Raw genomic sequence first — 19104 nt, forward strand, 5'->3', positions numbered from 1 at the left:
TTAGTTTGTTTGTGTTTTTTTTACATTTCACCATTTATGTCTATGTGTAAATAGGTAAATGCAATACGATGCAATTTAACTGGAAATGCATTATTATTAAGGTCAAACACATGGATGGCTCATAAAGTTCCACTGTTTAGACCCAATAGGTAGAACCGCTGACGTCATTATCTTCCATAATGTGAAATCTAAAACCTATTTGGTCCCCTTAGAGTTCCCGCCACTCATCTGCCTGCATACCTGATTTAATTTGAAAACAGGTGCGTTGAGATTACGTCGGAACGCAGAGACGGTTGCGTCCGTATTTGTACAAAGCCTTTATTTTGAAAGAATTAACGTAATAAGTTCCGAGTGCAACCTCGGCTACACACACACTCACAGAGATGCTAACCAGACATTCGATCTTCCATCAGCTTTCTTCTAACAGTGAGTTACCAAATGTATGACCATTCAAAACTTGCCAAAGAAAAGGTGTTGATAAATATGCGTCTATTTGGCAGCTGTTGAATCGAGTCTTGAAGATTGTAGTAGACGCACAATCTGGCTCTTGGCCAGATTGCAAATTCGATCGTCTTGGCAACAGGTTTGTACAACAGCAGCCTTCCTCGAGCCTTGACTGTGTATATAAAAGCTTAAATGAGCGTGTTGGCTACACAGTAGTAGCTTTAATTTTCTTTAATAGGTCCATGAGTAGTAGTCCATCAACTCTTCCACGGACTATTGTTCGGCTGGCCATGTGAACTAATGACGATGTTTTACTCCTCCGGATTCACTGCTCTCGTTCATTAAAGGAGGATTAAAGTGATTCTCTACTCTGCAATTAAGTGGAGCACGGCAATTAAAATGATTCACTAGGCCTATATAGGTTATTATTAACTTAAGGTCAGAACTTTCTGGTAACAACTTAAGTAACACATGAAAGATATTGTTAATGGACAAAAGCGACACAGGTTTGTCAGACCAGTGTATCGGAATGGGGTATCGGAAAGGGGGTTGAACATAACTAGGACAGTTATTGGTGAAGTTTGCGGGATTAAGGTCAAAGAAACTGCCACAACCGTTCACAGTAGGCCTAGAGTTACATAATAAAATATAGCAAACAATTATAGTAAACAATATAGCAAACGCCTCTTGTGCTGAAGAAAATGACAGCAGCTTCCCCAGACCAACGTGCAATCTACCATTTGAGCTTGGTCTGGCAATAGCCAGGATAACTCTTATCCCTTCTCCCCCAACATTGAAATTGTTCCCTTTTCGGTTTGCTCACCTAATTCTGAACTGTTTAGAGCATTTAGATAAAAGATATCGGATCCTGAAAAGTTGGTTCCAGGTTTGAACCAAATAATAGCATGTTTCCCTTGACTGGAAATGCGAGCCATGACCATGATGGAGGAAACAATGGATGTGTGTATATATATATATATATATATATATATATATATATATATATATATATATAATATATATGTGTGTGTGTGTGTGTGTGTGTATATATTATATATATATATATATATATAATATATTATATATATATAATATATATTCGAACTGTATTCTATTTATTATTTTATTTATTTATTTAAAAAAGCACTGAACAAGATCTGCGCCTTAATTTCGTTGTGTAAATACACTGTATTTACCCAATGACAAATAAAGATTCTATTCTATTCAATTCTAGGTGTCACACCAAATTTGTACCGGGTACCAAATTTGTACCGCCTACGTAATCAGATTACGTAAGGGGTTGTCCGTTGCCAGGCAGGTTTAAAAAAAAAAAAAATCGCGCTCATGTGGCCAAAGACGTATAATAAAGATAACGCTAGATCAGTGATTTTCAACCAGTGTGCCGCGAGAGATCGTCAGGTGTGCCGTGGGAAATTTTCTAATATCACCGAATAAACCATTGTCGGGTCACGTGTCTGTGCTGTAATAAAGTGTAATTACACTTTATTGATAATGTACCTTAATTTTCGGATTAAACCGCGCCTTTTTTTCCCCCATTTTTCGATTCTGCAGCTTATATAACGGTGCGGCTAATCTATGGATTTTTACATTTAACGGCTACTCAGAAAATTAGTATTCGAAGCTTAAATCAGTATTCGGAGCTTGGTTGTTTTTTTTCCACGTACGTGACGTTACAAGAGCGAGGGAGGCAAACTATAAGCGTCAGCGACACCAAGCAGAGAAGCGAGAGAGGTGGAGGAAGAACAGATATCTTGTTTCCCTTTACTTTATAACACAACATTAACGGGATCTCGGGAGGAAAAGTAATACTTGACGAAATGCGAATTAGTCGTTTGTTTACGTTCGCTGTACAGCGCCGCACCAATCAACTGTGACTGGCTTGCTGCAGAGCGTGAGCTTCTTGGGAATACCCGAACAATATAATGGATTTAATATGGACACATAAGACAATCAATTTATTGCCCAAATTCCCTGAAAAGATGCACGTTCCAGGATGAATTGAAAAGCTCCCGTAAGGGCTGAGATGGCAGAGGACAGCTGATTTGGAACGGAACAACAGCTGTTCGCTTTCACGGGGAAAAACTAAAGAACTTCTACCTACTTATGGTGCGGCCACACCAGACGCGTATCTCGCGTACTTTTTACGCGAGATACGCGAGTAAAATGTTGCTTGACCATTTTGTGTCAAAAATGGTCGCATACGCGCAATACGCGCTATACGCGCCTACGTCACTCGCCTAGATGAGTCCATGTCCATGCAAGTGAACGGAGCGTTCCCTATTCGTCATAACTATCAAACCAAACATCCTTCACATTCACCGAGCGAACATTACGAAAGTAAAATGCACATTTCTCGCTAAAATTTTTTCCATAAACGCATTTAATGGCGTAACTATGTTACTATTTCCACCCAGAATAAAGAAAGTTGTCGGCCGTGGCTGCGCTGGAGTCCGAGGTAGGAAACCCCAACGCCGCCGTGTGTTTGGGTGATAGAGTTTAGATCGGGTTAGATTAAATAATCTCGGATATAAATAACAATAATCGGGTTAAATAACTTCACATGGTGTGTCTGGTGTGTTTCCCAGCAGAGAAATAGTCCGCCAAGACGTTGAGGTTGCTTAGTAACCAGAGACTCTGTCCATGCAAGTGAACGGAGCGTTCCCTCTTCGTCATAACTATCAAACCAAACATCCTTCACATTCACCGAGTGAACATTATGAAAGTAAAATGCACATTTCTCGCTAGAAATGTTTCCATAAAAGCATTTAATGGCGTAACTATGTTACTATTTCCACACAGAAAAAAGTAAGATGTCGGCCGTATGCTTCTGTCCAAGCTCACTACTCTCTGCCAGTGACGTCGGGTCAAGCTCAACGCTGATTGGGCAATGCGTGTCTCGTCAGACGCGTATCTCGCGTACTTCGCGTAAAAAGTTCAATTTTTGAACTCTTTTGAAATGTACGCGATATACGCGATATACGCGCGTATAGCGCGTATTGCGCGTAAATATACGCGCCACATACGCGCTATACGCGCGTAAAATGTTGCTTAATACGCGAAATACGCGTAATACGCGCGTAAACCAATGGTTCCCTATGGAGAAAATGGCGATTTCATACGCGAAGTACGCGAGATACGCGTCTGGTGTGGCCGCACCATTAGGCCTACTAATTAACGTTCAAAATCTATTAAACATTCAACAAAATATGCAGATACTGTCAAAATCGGTTCCAGGGAGTATATAGGGATTATTAATGTTGTTTTTATGGTGTTTTTTTCTGGAACGAGTATTCGAATATTCGCTCGGAAAAACCAACGAGTATTCTAAGCCTGAAAAATGGCATTCGGGCCAGCCCTAATGGTAATTAAACATTAAAACAGAGAGAGACAGAGCTGTTGAGGAAGAGCTTCGTGTGTGTCTTTCTACCATTCCTGCCAGGATATCCATTTTGTGTTAATCGAAACAGGCCCAGGTTTCACACTAAGTGAGTATAAATACATTTAGAAACTATATTATTAACTATATGTGTTGGAGCTAGTCAGTTCTTAGATTTAATTGTAAAACATTTATTTAGTTTGTTTGCTTAATATAAAATAATATGACTTTTGTTTATTTTCTCGTTTGTATTATAAATTAGTTAATTTGAGTTTGTTTATGCTTTTGTTTTGAAGTTATTACTAGCCTATATATATATATATATATATATATATATATATATATAGAGGGGGAGGGCATAGGTAAGACAGGCACTGGGAAGGGTCATGGTTTTTTACCAGCTGTACGAGAGAGACAAAGGAGTGAGGCTGCTGGTTCACACTGTCGCATTTGTTTTGTTTGCTTGGAAGATCGGAAAATAAACCTGCAGAAATCTAAATTCACGACTGGACAGTTGACTCTTTCCCCTGCACTGCGTAAGATTTGTCCCCCCTGGTGCCTCAGCGGCTATTTTGATTACGTTGCTTTGTTTGATTTCTTAATTTTCAAGTTATTGTTTCATTGAGGACAAATCGCCACTACAATATATATTATATGTACTGTGTTATTGTGTCGTTTTATCTCATTTTGGTTGGTGGTGTGCCCCAGGATTTTGTAAATGTAAAAAGTGTGCCGCGGCTCCAAAAAGGTTGAAAATCACTGCGCTAGATAACACTTGTTTTTACTTTATATTTGTATTGTATTTAATTGTTTAATCGAATTTAGATAGTAAACTGACTGTTTAAAGTGTATCATAGTCTAGCTAGCTTGTGTTAATTTAATTTCCTTAATTTAGATAATAGATTATAGGTAATAGATAGATATAGATAGATAGATGGTAGATAGGTGAGCAGGCATTTACTAACTGGTAAATGTTTTTTATTATTATTATTCCCCATAACATTTAGCTATTACTGTAGGGAAATAGATAAAATCAATACAATACCATATACATATAAAGTTATGAACGCTAATAAATTTAATTTTTTGTAAAATAAGTGTTATCTGTCTTGTCGCGCAATGAACGAGTTTGCGAATGTTCTTGAACCTTCCCACGTCTTTCGACGCGATCGTCCGTTGCCATTGAGGCCATTGAGAATTTGTTAATAGAAATGCGGTTTGTTTAAGAAACCAATCATCTGTTGCTTTTACAGAAATAGCTAGGAAGCAAAGTCGTGCTGTATGCCAAGCTAGTCGTTGATTTGGTCAAGGCTGGGTACACCATAAGAATTACGAATATTTTTTTTATCAATGGAACAGTCTAAAAAGTCACAGCTCTTTCAACTTTGCTACATAATAGCAGTGTAAGTATATACAGAGTGCAGTGGATGCATAGATGCATTAAAAAAAATGATGAAAAGCGGAGAAGGTACAGCAAAAAAACTAAATAATCTGAAAACAAACAGCAAATTACACTTATGTACATTATCATTCTGCTCGGTCCGTCTGAGTTAGCTCCACATCAGCTCCCTGCTGTAGTTGACATTGTTGTAATAGGTGAACAGGAGGCTTTATTTCAATGGAACAACTTCAAATGACTCATCCCCATGCTCTTCACAAAAATGTTGATGGCTGTTTAGTGTCAAAATGTTGCTCTTTTCCACTCTCTCTCCTTGCATCTTACCTCCAGACCCTTCTTTCAATGCAAGGTTTTAAATAGCAAGTAAAAATACAAATGTAATGGATGTTTATTTGCTTGTTTCTTTTTTTATTTTTTCATAAAGTTAATAAATATGGTTTCTTTTTTTTAATAAAGAAACCATATTTATGAAAACCTCTCTGAAATGTATAATACAACCATTTTTCTATATACCATCCATATTTAGACATTCCATATTGTTAAAGGCCTAAAGGTCATGCCTTGATATTTTTATTCTCTAAGAACCTGCCTACTGCTGTGTGCTCCCTTATTGTTTATGACCTTTTACACGGTTGTAAATATTTAATGCTCTACATTTGCAGAGGTTAAACTAAAATGGCATCGCCACATTCAGAACGATTCACTTGATGTGCTTCTTTTGAATAAAGAAACTGAATGCTGAATTTGTTCATTTCTCAAGTTTGTGATTTATGTTCTTGGAGTAATTGTGGTGGATGCTAACGAGTGTGTGAATTTCCTCAAGATTTTTTCTCTTCTGACGATTGCAGTGGCATAGCAGATGTGAGTGTTGTCTCAGAGAAGGGCAGTTTTACATCTCAGAAAGACACAATGAAAGGACAGGTTGCAGTAATTAACCCTGCTTCCTGCTCATTGTCGGTTACGCCTTTGATTCGTGGTCCGGTTCTGCTGCACGACAATGACAAAGGACATCCCCTGCTTGTCAAAACTCATCATTAATATCCTAGAATTCATTCACATTTTAACCCCAAAATGTAAAAAAACTGAGGAATCTCTAAACATGAAGAAAGAAGCACTGCCAAATTTTCCTCAATGTTCATCTTGACTTTCACTGGTAATTGCTTTAAAGTGGCCAATTTCAGCTTTTCTAATCAAATCAATACATAATTTCCAACATGTTCTTCGGAAATAAACAATATTGCGTTAGCAGTTTCCCTGCAATCCTGGACTAAGGTATCAACACTTAATTGGAATACTTCTGGGCCATTCCAGTCTGGCTTTTACTTGGAGAAATTCTTAATTAAACAGAAAGTTAAGAAATTTCCAAAGGCATCTAATATAAAGTTAAACAGTAAAATGCCAAGACATAGTGCATTTCAATGTCCTTGCCTGTGTGGTTGCACTGGGAGGGTTGTGAGTGGCTCTGATCCATGGCCATGTGAAGTAGGAGACAGGAGGGTATAGGAGTTGAGGCGGTCGTCTCTGGGTTGATCACAACAGACTGAAACTCGGCATGCTGTGTAACTCTTTCTCTGTCCAACAATGGAGCATTAGCATATGTATGGCGGGAAGACAACACAGTCACAATGGCACATTGTATGCTGAATGTACAAGGTGATTGGAGAAATGAACACTGCATGGCATCGACTTAATTTGATTTCTTATCGAGCCATCGTGCACACAATGCAACAGATGAGTGACACAGCGTTGAACTCACGACTCCTGATTCATCCTTCAAGTGTTGTGACAAAGTTGTGACAAACTCTGTCTGACACTGTTGTGGAATATGCGGTTCCGATGGGCATTTTCATTATGTGAATTTTGAGTTATTCAAACGTTATTTCTACCAGAGTTAATTTTTTTTTAAATTACGGCGATCGAGTAGTCCGTTCCAAATGAACTGTTAACAACATTAATGTTTTCATTATTCAAAAGATTGGTTGTTCTGCCAAAGCTGTAAGATCAGAAATGATTTATATATTTTTTTATAGTTAATACCGTTTTGCTTTGTTGCTTTCTCAGAAAAAGCAAGCTAATTTCAGTTGACTTAGTTCAATTAAATCTCTGGTATTCGTGATGGGCATTTATTCCCCATTGTTAATTGCCTGTTATGAACTAAAGGATTCATTAAAAACTCTTCAATGGCACTCAATTCAATGACCATGTGGTATGTCATGAATAATAAGTACATTTACGTGCCATTTAGATACATCGTTAAAGGGTGAAATGCTTAGCATGGGATTTAAAGAAATGTCAACTATGCCGAGATATTTGAGATACTTTTTTATTAACTTACATACGGAAAATATGTCTGCTTGTGTGTCTGATTGATATTGAACAGATACAATTAAGATGAAAGGTTAATTAAGGAACATTCTTAAAGGGTCAGAAAAAAAAAATGTTTTTTTACCTGACCCTTTCCTTTCATCCGTCTTCATTAGTGTGAAATTGTCCATAGCGTCCATTGTCCATCTACATACTTCCCCCAATGGTAGAGTCGGAGCCTAGCTTCATTTATTTTAATTTAATCTTTCTTCAGAAAAAAAAAATGAACAAATAAAGTGGCAATATAGTTTTCTGCAGCCTAAGTCAACGACATATCGGTATCGGCCCAAAAAGGGCCATAATGGATTTCCCCTAAGGATCCTAAGAGAGATAGTAATTGGCAGGTACCCATATATGTATTGCAATGAACTCATTTATTGTTTTCGAGGCGGTGATGCTGAAAATACTTCCATGTTGTCCTATGTCCTCTAGGGCACTGCCTGGTTACTCATTTGCCGTCACACTTACCTTGCGTTAAGTTGGGCCCTGAGAATGTAACCTTGGGCACTTGATAAGGTCCTTATTAAAATGGGGGGTTTGCGTATTTGGTTACCTAGTATTTTTAGCAGTGTAGGGTTTGGCATGTTGGAATGCTTGATAATGATCGGTTTATAAGCGTTTTTTTAACAGTTTTATTACCACTTGTAATCAGTTATGAACACGATGTGCCGGTTGATACAATGGTCATCTTTCTTGGCATTTATTATGTCAAAAGACAATCATACAAATACAGCTAAACAAGAAATATACAGTCTTTGTCCAGGATAGATAAAACCAATTCCTACTACTAAAATACCTTTCCCTTCTCTTCTAATAATTTTAACAAACTGCTTCTGAAGTATTGAGATATAGAACGCAATGATATACATCATGAAGAGAAAATAAATTCATATATTATGCCTTCTAACTGTTCAGTACTTTCACATGGAATTACTGCATGTTTTTAGATTGTAGATGAAAGCATTACATTAGTTCAACCAACGTGATTTTAAATGGCATCACAGCATCAATACACTGGACAGTACCTCCTGAAATACTAAAAACATTGAGTCTGTGTCTATGAAATATTGATAGCAGTTTTAAGCATGAACTACAGCGTACTGTATTATCTCAATTTATCTATGACTTTTAATGTCATTTAAATTGTAATTTGAACACTTAAGTCCATCGTGGATATCCAAAGATGGATTTAAGTATGTTTAATATGACTCCTCCGCATGTGGAGTTGTTTAAATAAAACACTGAATAATAAATGTCTGGGAAAATGGCAGATGCTCCGTGATATTTATGAGACAAATGTGAACGTTCACTAAATGTGAACTTTGTACAACAGAGAGACATTCATGGAATGGTTCTAATTTTACAGTTTGATTCGAAGTTCGTCAGCCAAATCGTACGGCAGTTAGAATGTAAAGTTTCTTGATGAAATATGTATTTTATATCTGTTAATTCTAAGGAAACAGTTAGTCTTTGGTTTTTTATTCTTCACAGTAACGGTAATTGGGATGGGATTGATGCTTTGCACCTCTACCAAGATGAGTTATGTTTTGGTGTAATTAGGTTGGACATTGGCTGGCCTGGCTGTGTCATTGAACTTATTACAGCATCAAAATAATACATTTCTCACGTGTCCCCTGTAATACTATCCCGGGAAACAATCATTAATTCTCATTCCATTTATTGTTTAATTAAACTATTTGAGGGCCATAAATGTGTCTTTAAAAAAATAACACTTTTTATTTTTTGTGTCTTTTTCAAACCAACAAAACATAGTTGGAATTTGTATTTATTAAACTTGTATTTAAAGGTAGCTAATACAAAGAATATATTTTAATGTTAAGTGCTAGATATACATGTTAAATAATACCAAGGTGATAGTTAGTTCCAGCTTCCTTGGTGGTCCGCATGTCGTTTTCTGTCGGTTGTACTGAAAGTTATGGCAATCACAGGAGACTGGAAAAATAACCTTTGGAAAAATGGTTTTCCTTAAATTATAGTAATGTATAATGTATTCTGGTATGAATAATATTTTGTTGGCAAAAATGTGTAGCAATTTAAATGTGCATTCAACTGGATATGAATTTGTCTGCCGTTTATTAATTTTTTAAACCTGCTACATGTCGCATGAATGTATAATCCATTATAAATATGAATTGCTCATGAATGTGTGAAAAGTCGGATATGGATGAATGTTGCATGTAAACCCCATCACCTATGTTGTGCTGTTCCACATACTGTCTAACATCATATGTGAAGCATAACCAAACACCCAAACATTACATGACTGTAGTAACCACACATCAGGTTTGGGGCTGTAACATTTAGCACTTCACTTCGGGCCCCTACGTCTCTGCATCGCTTTCAGAAATGTTTTACACATCAAATCCCAAAATGCATTACAGGATGGATTTCAAATCTTCCATTTCTTCTCCTAATCTATCAATAAATCCTGTTTGTTTTTTTACATGTGGCGATCAAAATGAAAGCACTGTCTGTCACAGACTTAAAACAAACAAACTAATACGATACACATTTTAATATTTTCTTATGAATACCCCAGAGTATAAAGTCCTATCTATCTATAAAACGTTTCGGGTGAATTTGAGCCAGAGTGTGGTACACCCAACACTCACAGCACTTGATGTGGAGTGCTTTATTCCAAAGATGATTTAAAAGAGGGCCATATTGTACAGTGTAGCACCACTCCAAGGACCTTATTATTGCTGCCCCTGAGAACCGCCTCTGCTGCAGGGAACCAGAATAAACAGCAGCAGCAGCAACAACACAACAGTATACCCCACCAGCAATTATAAACCACCAACATCCACACAAGTATATCAAAACAGTAAGGCCTAGAAGTCATACGTGAACGTTTGTTGAATACTGAAGCAATTGAGAACCAAAGCTCACAAACCTAATCGTCCGAGTGACTAACAGTGATAACAGTTGCTAATGCAACTGTATTGAAATGGGCTTGACATGGGTATTTTATTATGAATAAAATGTCAATACTTAATCGTCACCTTAACCCTTCCACAACCAATTCCCAGTGTTACTACGTGTGCTTGATCAAAAGTCTCTGAAATGATTTCATTAACGGTATCATTTAAGAAAACAAGAATAACTTGGCACATACGTGAACTATTTGGCACATAAGTCGCAATTATATCAAACAAGCTCAAATGCTTTAACTCGGACCATGTATGGATCAACTACTATGAATGTTTTTTCATATATATATATATATATATATATATATATATATAAATGGATGGATATGACTTTTCCCTTTGCTCATCTCAGCTCTGGATGTAATACTCTAAGGCAATTCCATGGTGCTAGCATTGATCTTAGCACAGATGTGACTAAGATCAAACCATTTGGAAATGAACTAAGCTAACTCTATGTTGTGTTTTGTAGTAGGGATGAACACTGAGATACATAATTAAAGGTAAAGGCCTGTGGATGTCAGTATATTGTACATAATGTTTTTTTTTTTTCAATTATTGTCATTTGTTGTGTTTAAAAAAAAAAGAAAAAAAAAAAAGCTAGCTCAGTGCATTAATTGACCTCCCCAGTGGTGTTCGATTTATTCCAAAACACCGATATCAAGTCATCCAGCATATTCTTTTGATAATGATGAGGGTAACTCTTCAGAAGTTGATGCTAGTGCTATATTAAGGGTTTTTGTAAATAACGTACAATGATCTATTACCAATTGTAAAGATAAATCGAGACTCCTTGACTTGTATAAAGTGTTACCAATGGTTCTATCAATTGTTAATCAAGGTGATTGCAGCTTTGAATCTCAAAAACGAGGCAATCAGCAATGTTGCTCGCCCCACTTTGTTTTGATTACATAGTGTTTTGATTGAGTCCCACGGTTCTTGATTACTGGCCATTGCTGTACAGCCGAAAGCATGAGAACTGTGAGACTCAATCAAAACCCATAAAAAACAAAGTGGGGTGGACAAAAAAAGAAAATGGAGTACCGATTTTTAAGAGTCAACTATAGGTGCTTAATACATAAAGTGACAAGAGGATTGAGTCACCGCCTACGGGCCATAGTCCCGGGGGAATCTCTCGCAGTGTTGCTTCCATTAACTTTTGCCTCGTTCACCAAGACTACGACCGCAAGCGCATTGTGGTCATTATTTCCCTGATGAGTGTAGCTGATAGTTGCTACCCCTTCGGAGGAAGGCACTGTGGACACTCCTACCCCACCCTTGGGTGCTCCTCCACTGGGTCTGACCTGTGGTACACAACGCAGCTCAAGTCCTCCTCATCATCTCTCTGTCTCCCTCCCCTCCCTCTCGCTCCTCTGCATCTCTGCAATAGTCCGCCGGCCTGTGAGTGTTTTGGTATACAAACGGAGTTCTTCAGAGTGTCGTTCTTATTCCTGAAGTCAGAGAGGTCTCCGTAGCTCTGTTCATCTTCAACAGTTTGATGCTTTCAAGAATCCAGAGAACATCAGGGCTCTCGTTCACCTCCCCTCCATCTCTGCGAGGTCTCTGTTCCTCCGGTGGGGTTCGTGCTCTCCCGTTGGCGGGCTAAAGGTAGAGGTATCCCACCCAATACACCACATTGAAGAGCAGAAAGGAGGTGGGAAAGAAGACGCGAGCGTACGCGTCCAGGTCCAGCAGGTCGAGGTGGATGCGTCCTTTTCGCCAGCCCCCGTCTTTGCACTCCTCGTAGCAGCAGAAGAAGCTCTGGCAGTCTTTGCCGTCCAGACACTCGTAGACGCACGCGTCCTCAAACTCCCGCCAGTACATGGCGTTGTTGAGGGCGATGACGGTGTGCGGCGGCCGTATGTCCAACCCTGAATACTGCTTGAAAGGAAGGAAGCGGAGCAGAGGTTTAGTCATGGAGATTTCATTCAATACAAGGGTTTAAAGGAGTCCCAAACCCCTTCCTGCTCTCCTGTAAACGCGGGATCAATTCAGTTTTAATAAGGGGGCCAGGTGTGTTGCATCAACGCCTAATGGCAGTTAACCGGTTAACCTTGTCAGCCATAAGGAAGTTATGCATGCAATAACAAGGGGTTGACCTAGAGGGGGTCTTCCAATGCAAACCAATGTACAAGATGTATGGGGTTTGGTTCTCTCCTGGTGGAATCGGCTCGGTGTAGGAACAAATAACCTAAAACAGAATAGGAGTACATGACATATAACTCGGTACCCTCCAATAACGACGACACCTACAAAAACTATCGTACCCAGTGGTGGTTACACACATTCTTTACTCAAGTAAAGAATGAGACTGATAAAAGTAAAGTGCTCATTCTGCTTATTTACTTCAGTAAAAGTGGAAAAGTACAGGCCTGAAATGGCAAAAGTACAAAAGTTATGTCGCCCTCTTGACATTTCTACCAGCTGTTTCTGTGTAAAGCTGAACTGAACCTCACATCATATTAATATCATTGAAGGCAAATGTTGATAAAATTCTAAAGTCAAATAAAATTAACACAACGCATTCTTCAAGGATGGTTCTGAGAACAGAAAACGTCAAACATTTCTCTGAAATAAGGCCAAGACATGGGAATGACAAGTCGCCGTTCTGAATCTGATCCGTCGGCAATGTTTGCTGGTTCGCTCATCCATCCTCACTTCCTACGCTTATAGTTCTCCCATAGATGTAATTTCTCTGTGGTGAAGTCTCAGTCTCTCTCTCTCCTCTCTGTCTCTCTCTAGTCTCTGTCTTTTATGTCATTTTTGTTTTGTTACCAATGTAATGTGTGATATGCACCCATGGATACACATAGAGATCGTATTTTCGATTGTCCCAACCATGTAGGTGGAAATTGGTCATAATGTTGGGAAGGCACGCAATGATGCAAAATAAAGGAAATTCCCCAATTCCCCTCAAATGCATTCAAACTAAAGTAACGAGCCGGTTTTGAAAATCGAAAGGGTAAAAAGTACATATATATTTGTGTAAAATTGTGGATTGTGAAAGTACATTTTTTTTCAGTAAAATTAATTCTGAAGGAAAGTACAGATAACTGTACAACTGTGAGTAACTGTACAAAGTCCTGTGTCTAGTGTTTGGAAATCTATCCGGATGGAAAAAGGTGTTGGAGAGTTTCGTGACTGTATTGTAGGGTTGCTGCGGTGTGGACATTTTCACACCGAGTAATACGCTCGTGTCAACACCGGTATAAACGGTATTAACTTTGAAACTATAGGTCAACCGCCATCTTCTCCATCAACTCCCTCTCACACTCGGTGACAGCGGCTGGCAGCACGCCAATTCTAGGCGTCTTATAACGTTCTATATATAATAGTATATATATAGTATAATATAATTTTATATATCATAATATCACGGCCAAAAGCTCTGTGCGCCTCCGGATGGCCGTAGCGCGGGGAGCTCACGTAGGGATTGGGCTTCACGGGGGTTTGTTTACCGGCGTTGCTATGGTTACCGGTCTTGTAAGGAAGCACGTCAATTCTCGGCGCGACAATTCTCCCGCACAGAGCAGAACTGTAGCCTATTCTACACATTTTAATTTTCTTAATTATAATTATATTATTCATTTTTTCTGAATTTGTTTTTTATTACTGAAAAAAACAAAAAAAACTCGGTGTTGCCGGTGTGCATCACGAGTAATCGGTGTTGGCCTCAACACCGGTAACACCGGTAATACCGTATACCGCGGCAACCCTACTGTATTGTATGATTGGTGAGAACTTCAAGATATTGGGTAGAAATGGATGGACCTCACACATTTTCTGTACCCTGTTAACCGCGAGTTTTGAGGTGGAGTGATCCCATATAAACTACTGCTGAACTTATACTGGCTTGCCGTAATCACAGCCTTACATATATATCTTTGCTTGGGGTTGATAATCGTGCATTACCATGAGTTAATTATCAGAGCTAAGCTAAACCAAAGCAAATTCTATGCGGTTTAAACTGAAATCTAACCCATGCTTGACTAAGAAGGGTTTTCACAGTCTGTTAAACATGGTGAAATACCTCTAAATGAATTACACAGTTAAACCAAGTGTCAACAGCACTTGACTTTAGCGGTCTGGCTCAAAGTGTACATTATTTATTATAAAAAAAGGATAGTGTAGATAATTTAAATAAGGAAAAGGTTGAAGTACCATTTTGAAAACAAAAAGCATTACAACTTATGAACAAAAGTACCATCATTAATTCATCAGCTTCCGTAGCCTGTATAGCCAATTTCAAAAATTATATAAATTAGCCAAAACTTATCCAACAAAGTTAATTTCCGTAAAAGAAAAAAACTAAAACCTGTCATAAATGTTTCCGAATGAAAGGGGAACTAAAAGCCTCCAACCCACAGAGGCGGATGAAGTACAGTAGCCCACTGATCTGAAGGTTTGAACAATGGTATAAAACAGAGGAATGGCCGCATATTCTGAAAGGGCAGCGGTTCTTTGTTTGCCTTTGACTGAATTATTATAGTTAGGAACTTTGAGAATGGGATAAATCATGGTATTTTTCTACTTCATTGTAACCAGATATTACTGTAATGAATGATAATATAAAATGTTAATCAATGACGGCTCTCTACTTGCTATTTACAAAGATACGAACTGCTTGAGTCATGCGTCATCCTTGTTGACGCACAAAAAAGACATTCATTTGTCAAGGTTGAAAGGTCAGATGTGTTTCATAAACTTCTTCATCCTCTTAGTACCCAGGTTCGACTCTGATCTGCTGCGCTATGCTATGCATCAATCACTATTTGTCACTTTGGAAGAAGCTTCTATCCAAAGTGTCTTACAGGGAATATGTTTTGAGCGGCCGATGTCATTAAGGAGCAGGTAGGGGTTGGTGTCTCTTGCTCCAGGATGCCTACAGGTAGACTGCATACATAGGGGTACAAACTCATAACCTTTTGTTTGGGAGTCACAGACCGTATACTACTTTCACCCGACTTTCCTCTGTTGGTCTATACTGTCCAGGCCATAAAGTCAAAAAAGGCCATGAAAATACCTGCACCTTTATCCAAATTGACTTCAAAAAGACTAAATCAAAAGCATAGAATCAAGCAGCAAAATAAATAATAATAACCCCCCATAAAAACATCTGAATCCAGTTCCGGGCAGATCTTACCGGTCTGCGGGGCTTGCTGAGCACAGGTCTGCGTGCGCTGGCCGAGTAGTAGTTGAGCGTGGCGTACTCCATGAGCGCCGCGAAGACGAACAGGAAGCAGACGGTGACGAAGAGGTCCATGGCGGTGACGTAGGAGACGCGTGGGAGGGATGTGCGCGCCACAGAGCTGAGCGTGGTCATGGTCAGCACTGTGGTGATGCCTGGCAAAGGGGGGAGGGTCGACTGACATGTTAAATGCTTAATGGATTGCATAAAGTGCTTTCCTAACATGTGATTAGGAAAGCGCTTCACAATTAGTGCCTTTCATTCGGGCATTCGTACACCGACGGCGGTGTCAACCATGTAAGCAAACAGCCAGCACAATGGGAGCGGTTAGCATGAGGTGTCTGGATCAGGGACACCTGGATTTTTAAAACCCTGTCTCGACTACGTAGCCCCCCCGCCATTTAAACAATCATTGAGGCCTTAAGTCTTTTATCTCTTCTCTGTCGTGTCTGTCATATGTGGTTAACAACCCTGGTTGTTTTTAAATGTGCTTTATAAATGGATTGATTAGACTAGATGGTTCATCATGGACCGCAGAACTCCAACACATACATGGAGAGGTGAATGTAGGCTACTGTCAAGTCTCACAGTGGAATTGAACTGACCCTCAAAAGGTTTAAGTCTGAATGACGTTATGAAAGTGGAGTAGTACGCGGACACATGAGCAGAATCATTATAACTTACAAATGATAATACTTGGCAAATGATTAGTACTGATATTATGATTTATACTACATTACATTTATTTAGCAGACGCTGTTGTCCAAAGCGACTAAAGGTTAATGCATGAAAGGATGAAGATGATCCCCCCCAAAAAATAGGTCAATTTAAGTGCATGTAAGAAAATAAGCAAAGGAAATGCTTATAGGTGCTACGATATAGAAACAGGTTATAGAGACGGAGAGACGGATAGAATTTTCCTTTTATTATTATTACTATTATTATTTATTTTCATTGACCAAGATGCGCTCTGGAAAGATGAGTTTTCAGCATGTGGTGGAAGATGGGTTGGGATTCAGGAGTCCTGATGCGTGGAGCTGACATTAACAATAGTGCTGATCACAGTGAGTGGTTCAGGAATATCAAAGCCAAAAAGGAGTTCATTAAAAAGCAGAAATCAATGAATAAGCAAACTAAAGAAATGTCGAAGCGACGCCAGCTGGTGTTGTTTTGGTCGGTGAGGGTAATACAATATGTGGGGGGATTCCTTCGGTCTCTTGGGAGAAGGGAATAAGGAGAGAGCTTTAAAATCCGAATGTGCCTTTGCCACAGCTGATTGTGTGGCATATATGACACCCTGAGAAGACCAGCACTGCCTGTGCTGCAGATGTGATGCCCTGAGCAGAAGGCCAGGCTTGTGTTGCAGATGTGATACTCTGAGCAGAGGTGAGAGTTCTCCTGATTCACACTGATGAAGGGCAGGCACGCCTCTCTTCCTCCATGGCTGTTGTTTTGAGGGAATTATTCCACCTCTGATGCCCCCTGCCCCCCCCCACTCCTGATCACCGCTGGGTGCTCCTTAAGACTTGGGGGAGACGGACTGACTGGGACCGAAGCTTGTTCCCCTCCGGTTTCCATGGTGACAAGCTGGCCCCGTCTATTTCAGGAGGACATGCCGCTAGATTTTTTCCCCTGGCCACTATAGACCTGTTGTCATGAGGTAAACCTGTGTTGATGTTAACTAGCCCGACCTCTGTTGCCATGGTGATTATCCCTACCTATCACCATGTTGTCTAGTCCTACCTGTTGCCTTGTGATTAGTCCTACCTGTTGCCATGGGGACTATCCCTACCTGTGGTCAGGGTGAATAGGTTTACCTGTTGTCATGGGGACTATCCTTATCTGTTGTCATGGTGATGAGTCCTATCTGTTGCCATGGTGTGGAGCCTTACCTGTCTTTTCTTATGATTACTTCTACTAAATTGTCTGCGAGAGCAGGGCCATATATAGCTCAACCCTTCAATTGAAAGATTATTTAAAAATATTTAATATAACCTTAAAAACAAAGCCTTGTTCAATGAGTTGCGGAACAAAACCTTAAAGAAGGTGAAAAAAAGTGGAAAAAAAATAAAATTACCTTCACCAAACTGTTCCCAGGACTGCATGAGATTGAATGAAGTGTAAACATAAAAAAAAGGTTAAGGCAAAAATCAAAAGGAGTGAATAAGAAGCATGTGGATGAGGATCTGAGCGTGACATATGAATGACCACAATATCACACAAACCAACGACGCATGCAAGCTGACAAATAAACGTTAAATGTTCCACTATGACATTGGAAATTATTTTTTGGGCTAGAGTTGGGGGGTTTACTCAAAGTCTTCACTGTACAGACAGCTTATATAGCATTAAGTGATGCCCACTCAAAAATAAATTCAATATTGGTTAGTGGATAGAGAAGGGTGGAAATCACTTTAATTACACCGTTAAGACTGGAGGGCGGGGTCAGCCTTTTGGTTGTTCAAATGCAAATTGAGCCCATTTTGACATGGCCCCTGTATTAATGACAGGCCTGAGGCTTGTGACGGCCTACCTAGCGCCGTCCTGGCTGGTGTAGCGTCCTTCTTGATCCAGAAGGAGACCCAGGAGAGCACGACGGTGAGGATGCAGGGGATGTACGTCTGGATGGTGAAATAGCCCATCCTCCTGCTCAGGTCGAAGTACACCGTCATCACCACATAGTCCCCTGTTAGCGTGGAGCACAAGAACCAGTGCCGTGTCACTATTCCTGTTGGCGTGAAGAGCAACCAACACCCCCTGTTTCACTATCCCTGTTAGCATGCAGAACCACCTACGCTTCATGTTCCTGTTGGCATAAAGAACCACCACCTCTGCTTACCTATCCCTGTAAGCACGCAGAACCACCACCACCGTGTCATCACTATCCCTGTTAGCCCGAAGAACCACCACCTCTTCACTATCCCTGTTAGCATGAGGAACCAACACCACTTCACTATCCCTGTTAGCATGAATATCCACCACCACTTCAGATCTCTGTCAGCATTAAGAGCACAGCTTCACTGTCCCTGTTACCATGAAGAACCACCACCACGGCTTCACTATCCCTTTTAGCATTAAGAACCACCACCAGAGTGTCTTCACTATCTCTGTTAGCATGAAGAACCACCACCACTTCACTATCCCTGTTAGCATTAAGATCAGAACCGCTTCACTATCCCTGTTAGCATGAAGAACCACCACCACTTCACTATCCCTGTTAGCATTAAGAACCACCCCCACTTCACTATCCCTGTTAGCATTAAGAACCACCACCACTTCACTATCCCTGTTAGCATTAAGAACCACCACCACTTCACTATCCCCGTTAGCATTAAGAACCACCACCACTTCACTATCCCCGTTA

At 39.7% G+C, this 19104-nt stretch overlaps 1 protein-coding gene across 1 annotated transcript in view; it reads right to left on the bottom strand.

Moving 5' to 3' along the window:
* Positions 1 to 8063: 8063 nt before the first annotated feature.
* gabrg3 (gamma-aminobutyric acid type A receptor subunit gamma3) overlaps positions 8064 to 19104 on the bottom strand; it is a 64343-nt gene continuing 53302 nt past the window's right edge. Inside the window, exons 6-8 of the mRNA XM_030373408.1 lie at positions 18274 to 18426; positions 15696 to 15895; positions 8064 to 12430 (exon numbers count right to left, since the gene is read on the bottom strand). Coding sequence (XP_030229268.1) covers positions 12155 to 12430; positions 15696 to 15895; positions 18274 to 18426 — 629 coding nt within the window. The 3' untranslated portion in view covers positions 8064 to 12154. The remainder of the gene's footprint in view (positions 12431 to 15695; positions 15896 to 18273; positions 18427 to 19104) is intronic.

The sequence above is a fragment of the Gadus morhua genome, chromosome 12 (assembly GCF_902167405.1).
Source record: "Gadus morhua chromosome 12, gadMor3.0, whole genome shotgun sequence".
In the NCBI taxonomy this organism is placed as follows: domain Eukaryota; kingdom Metazoa; phylum Chordata; class Actinopteri; order Gadiformes; family Gadidae; genus Gadus; species Gadus morhua.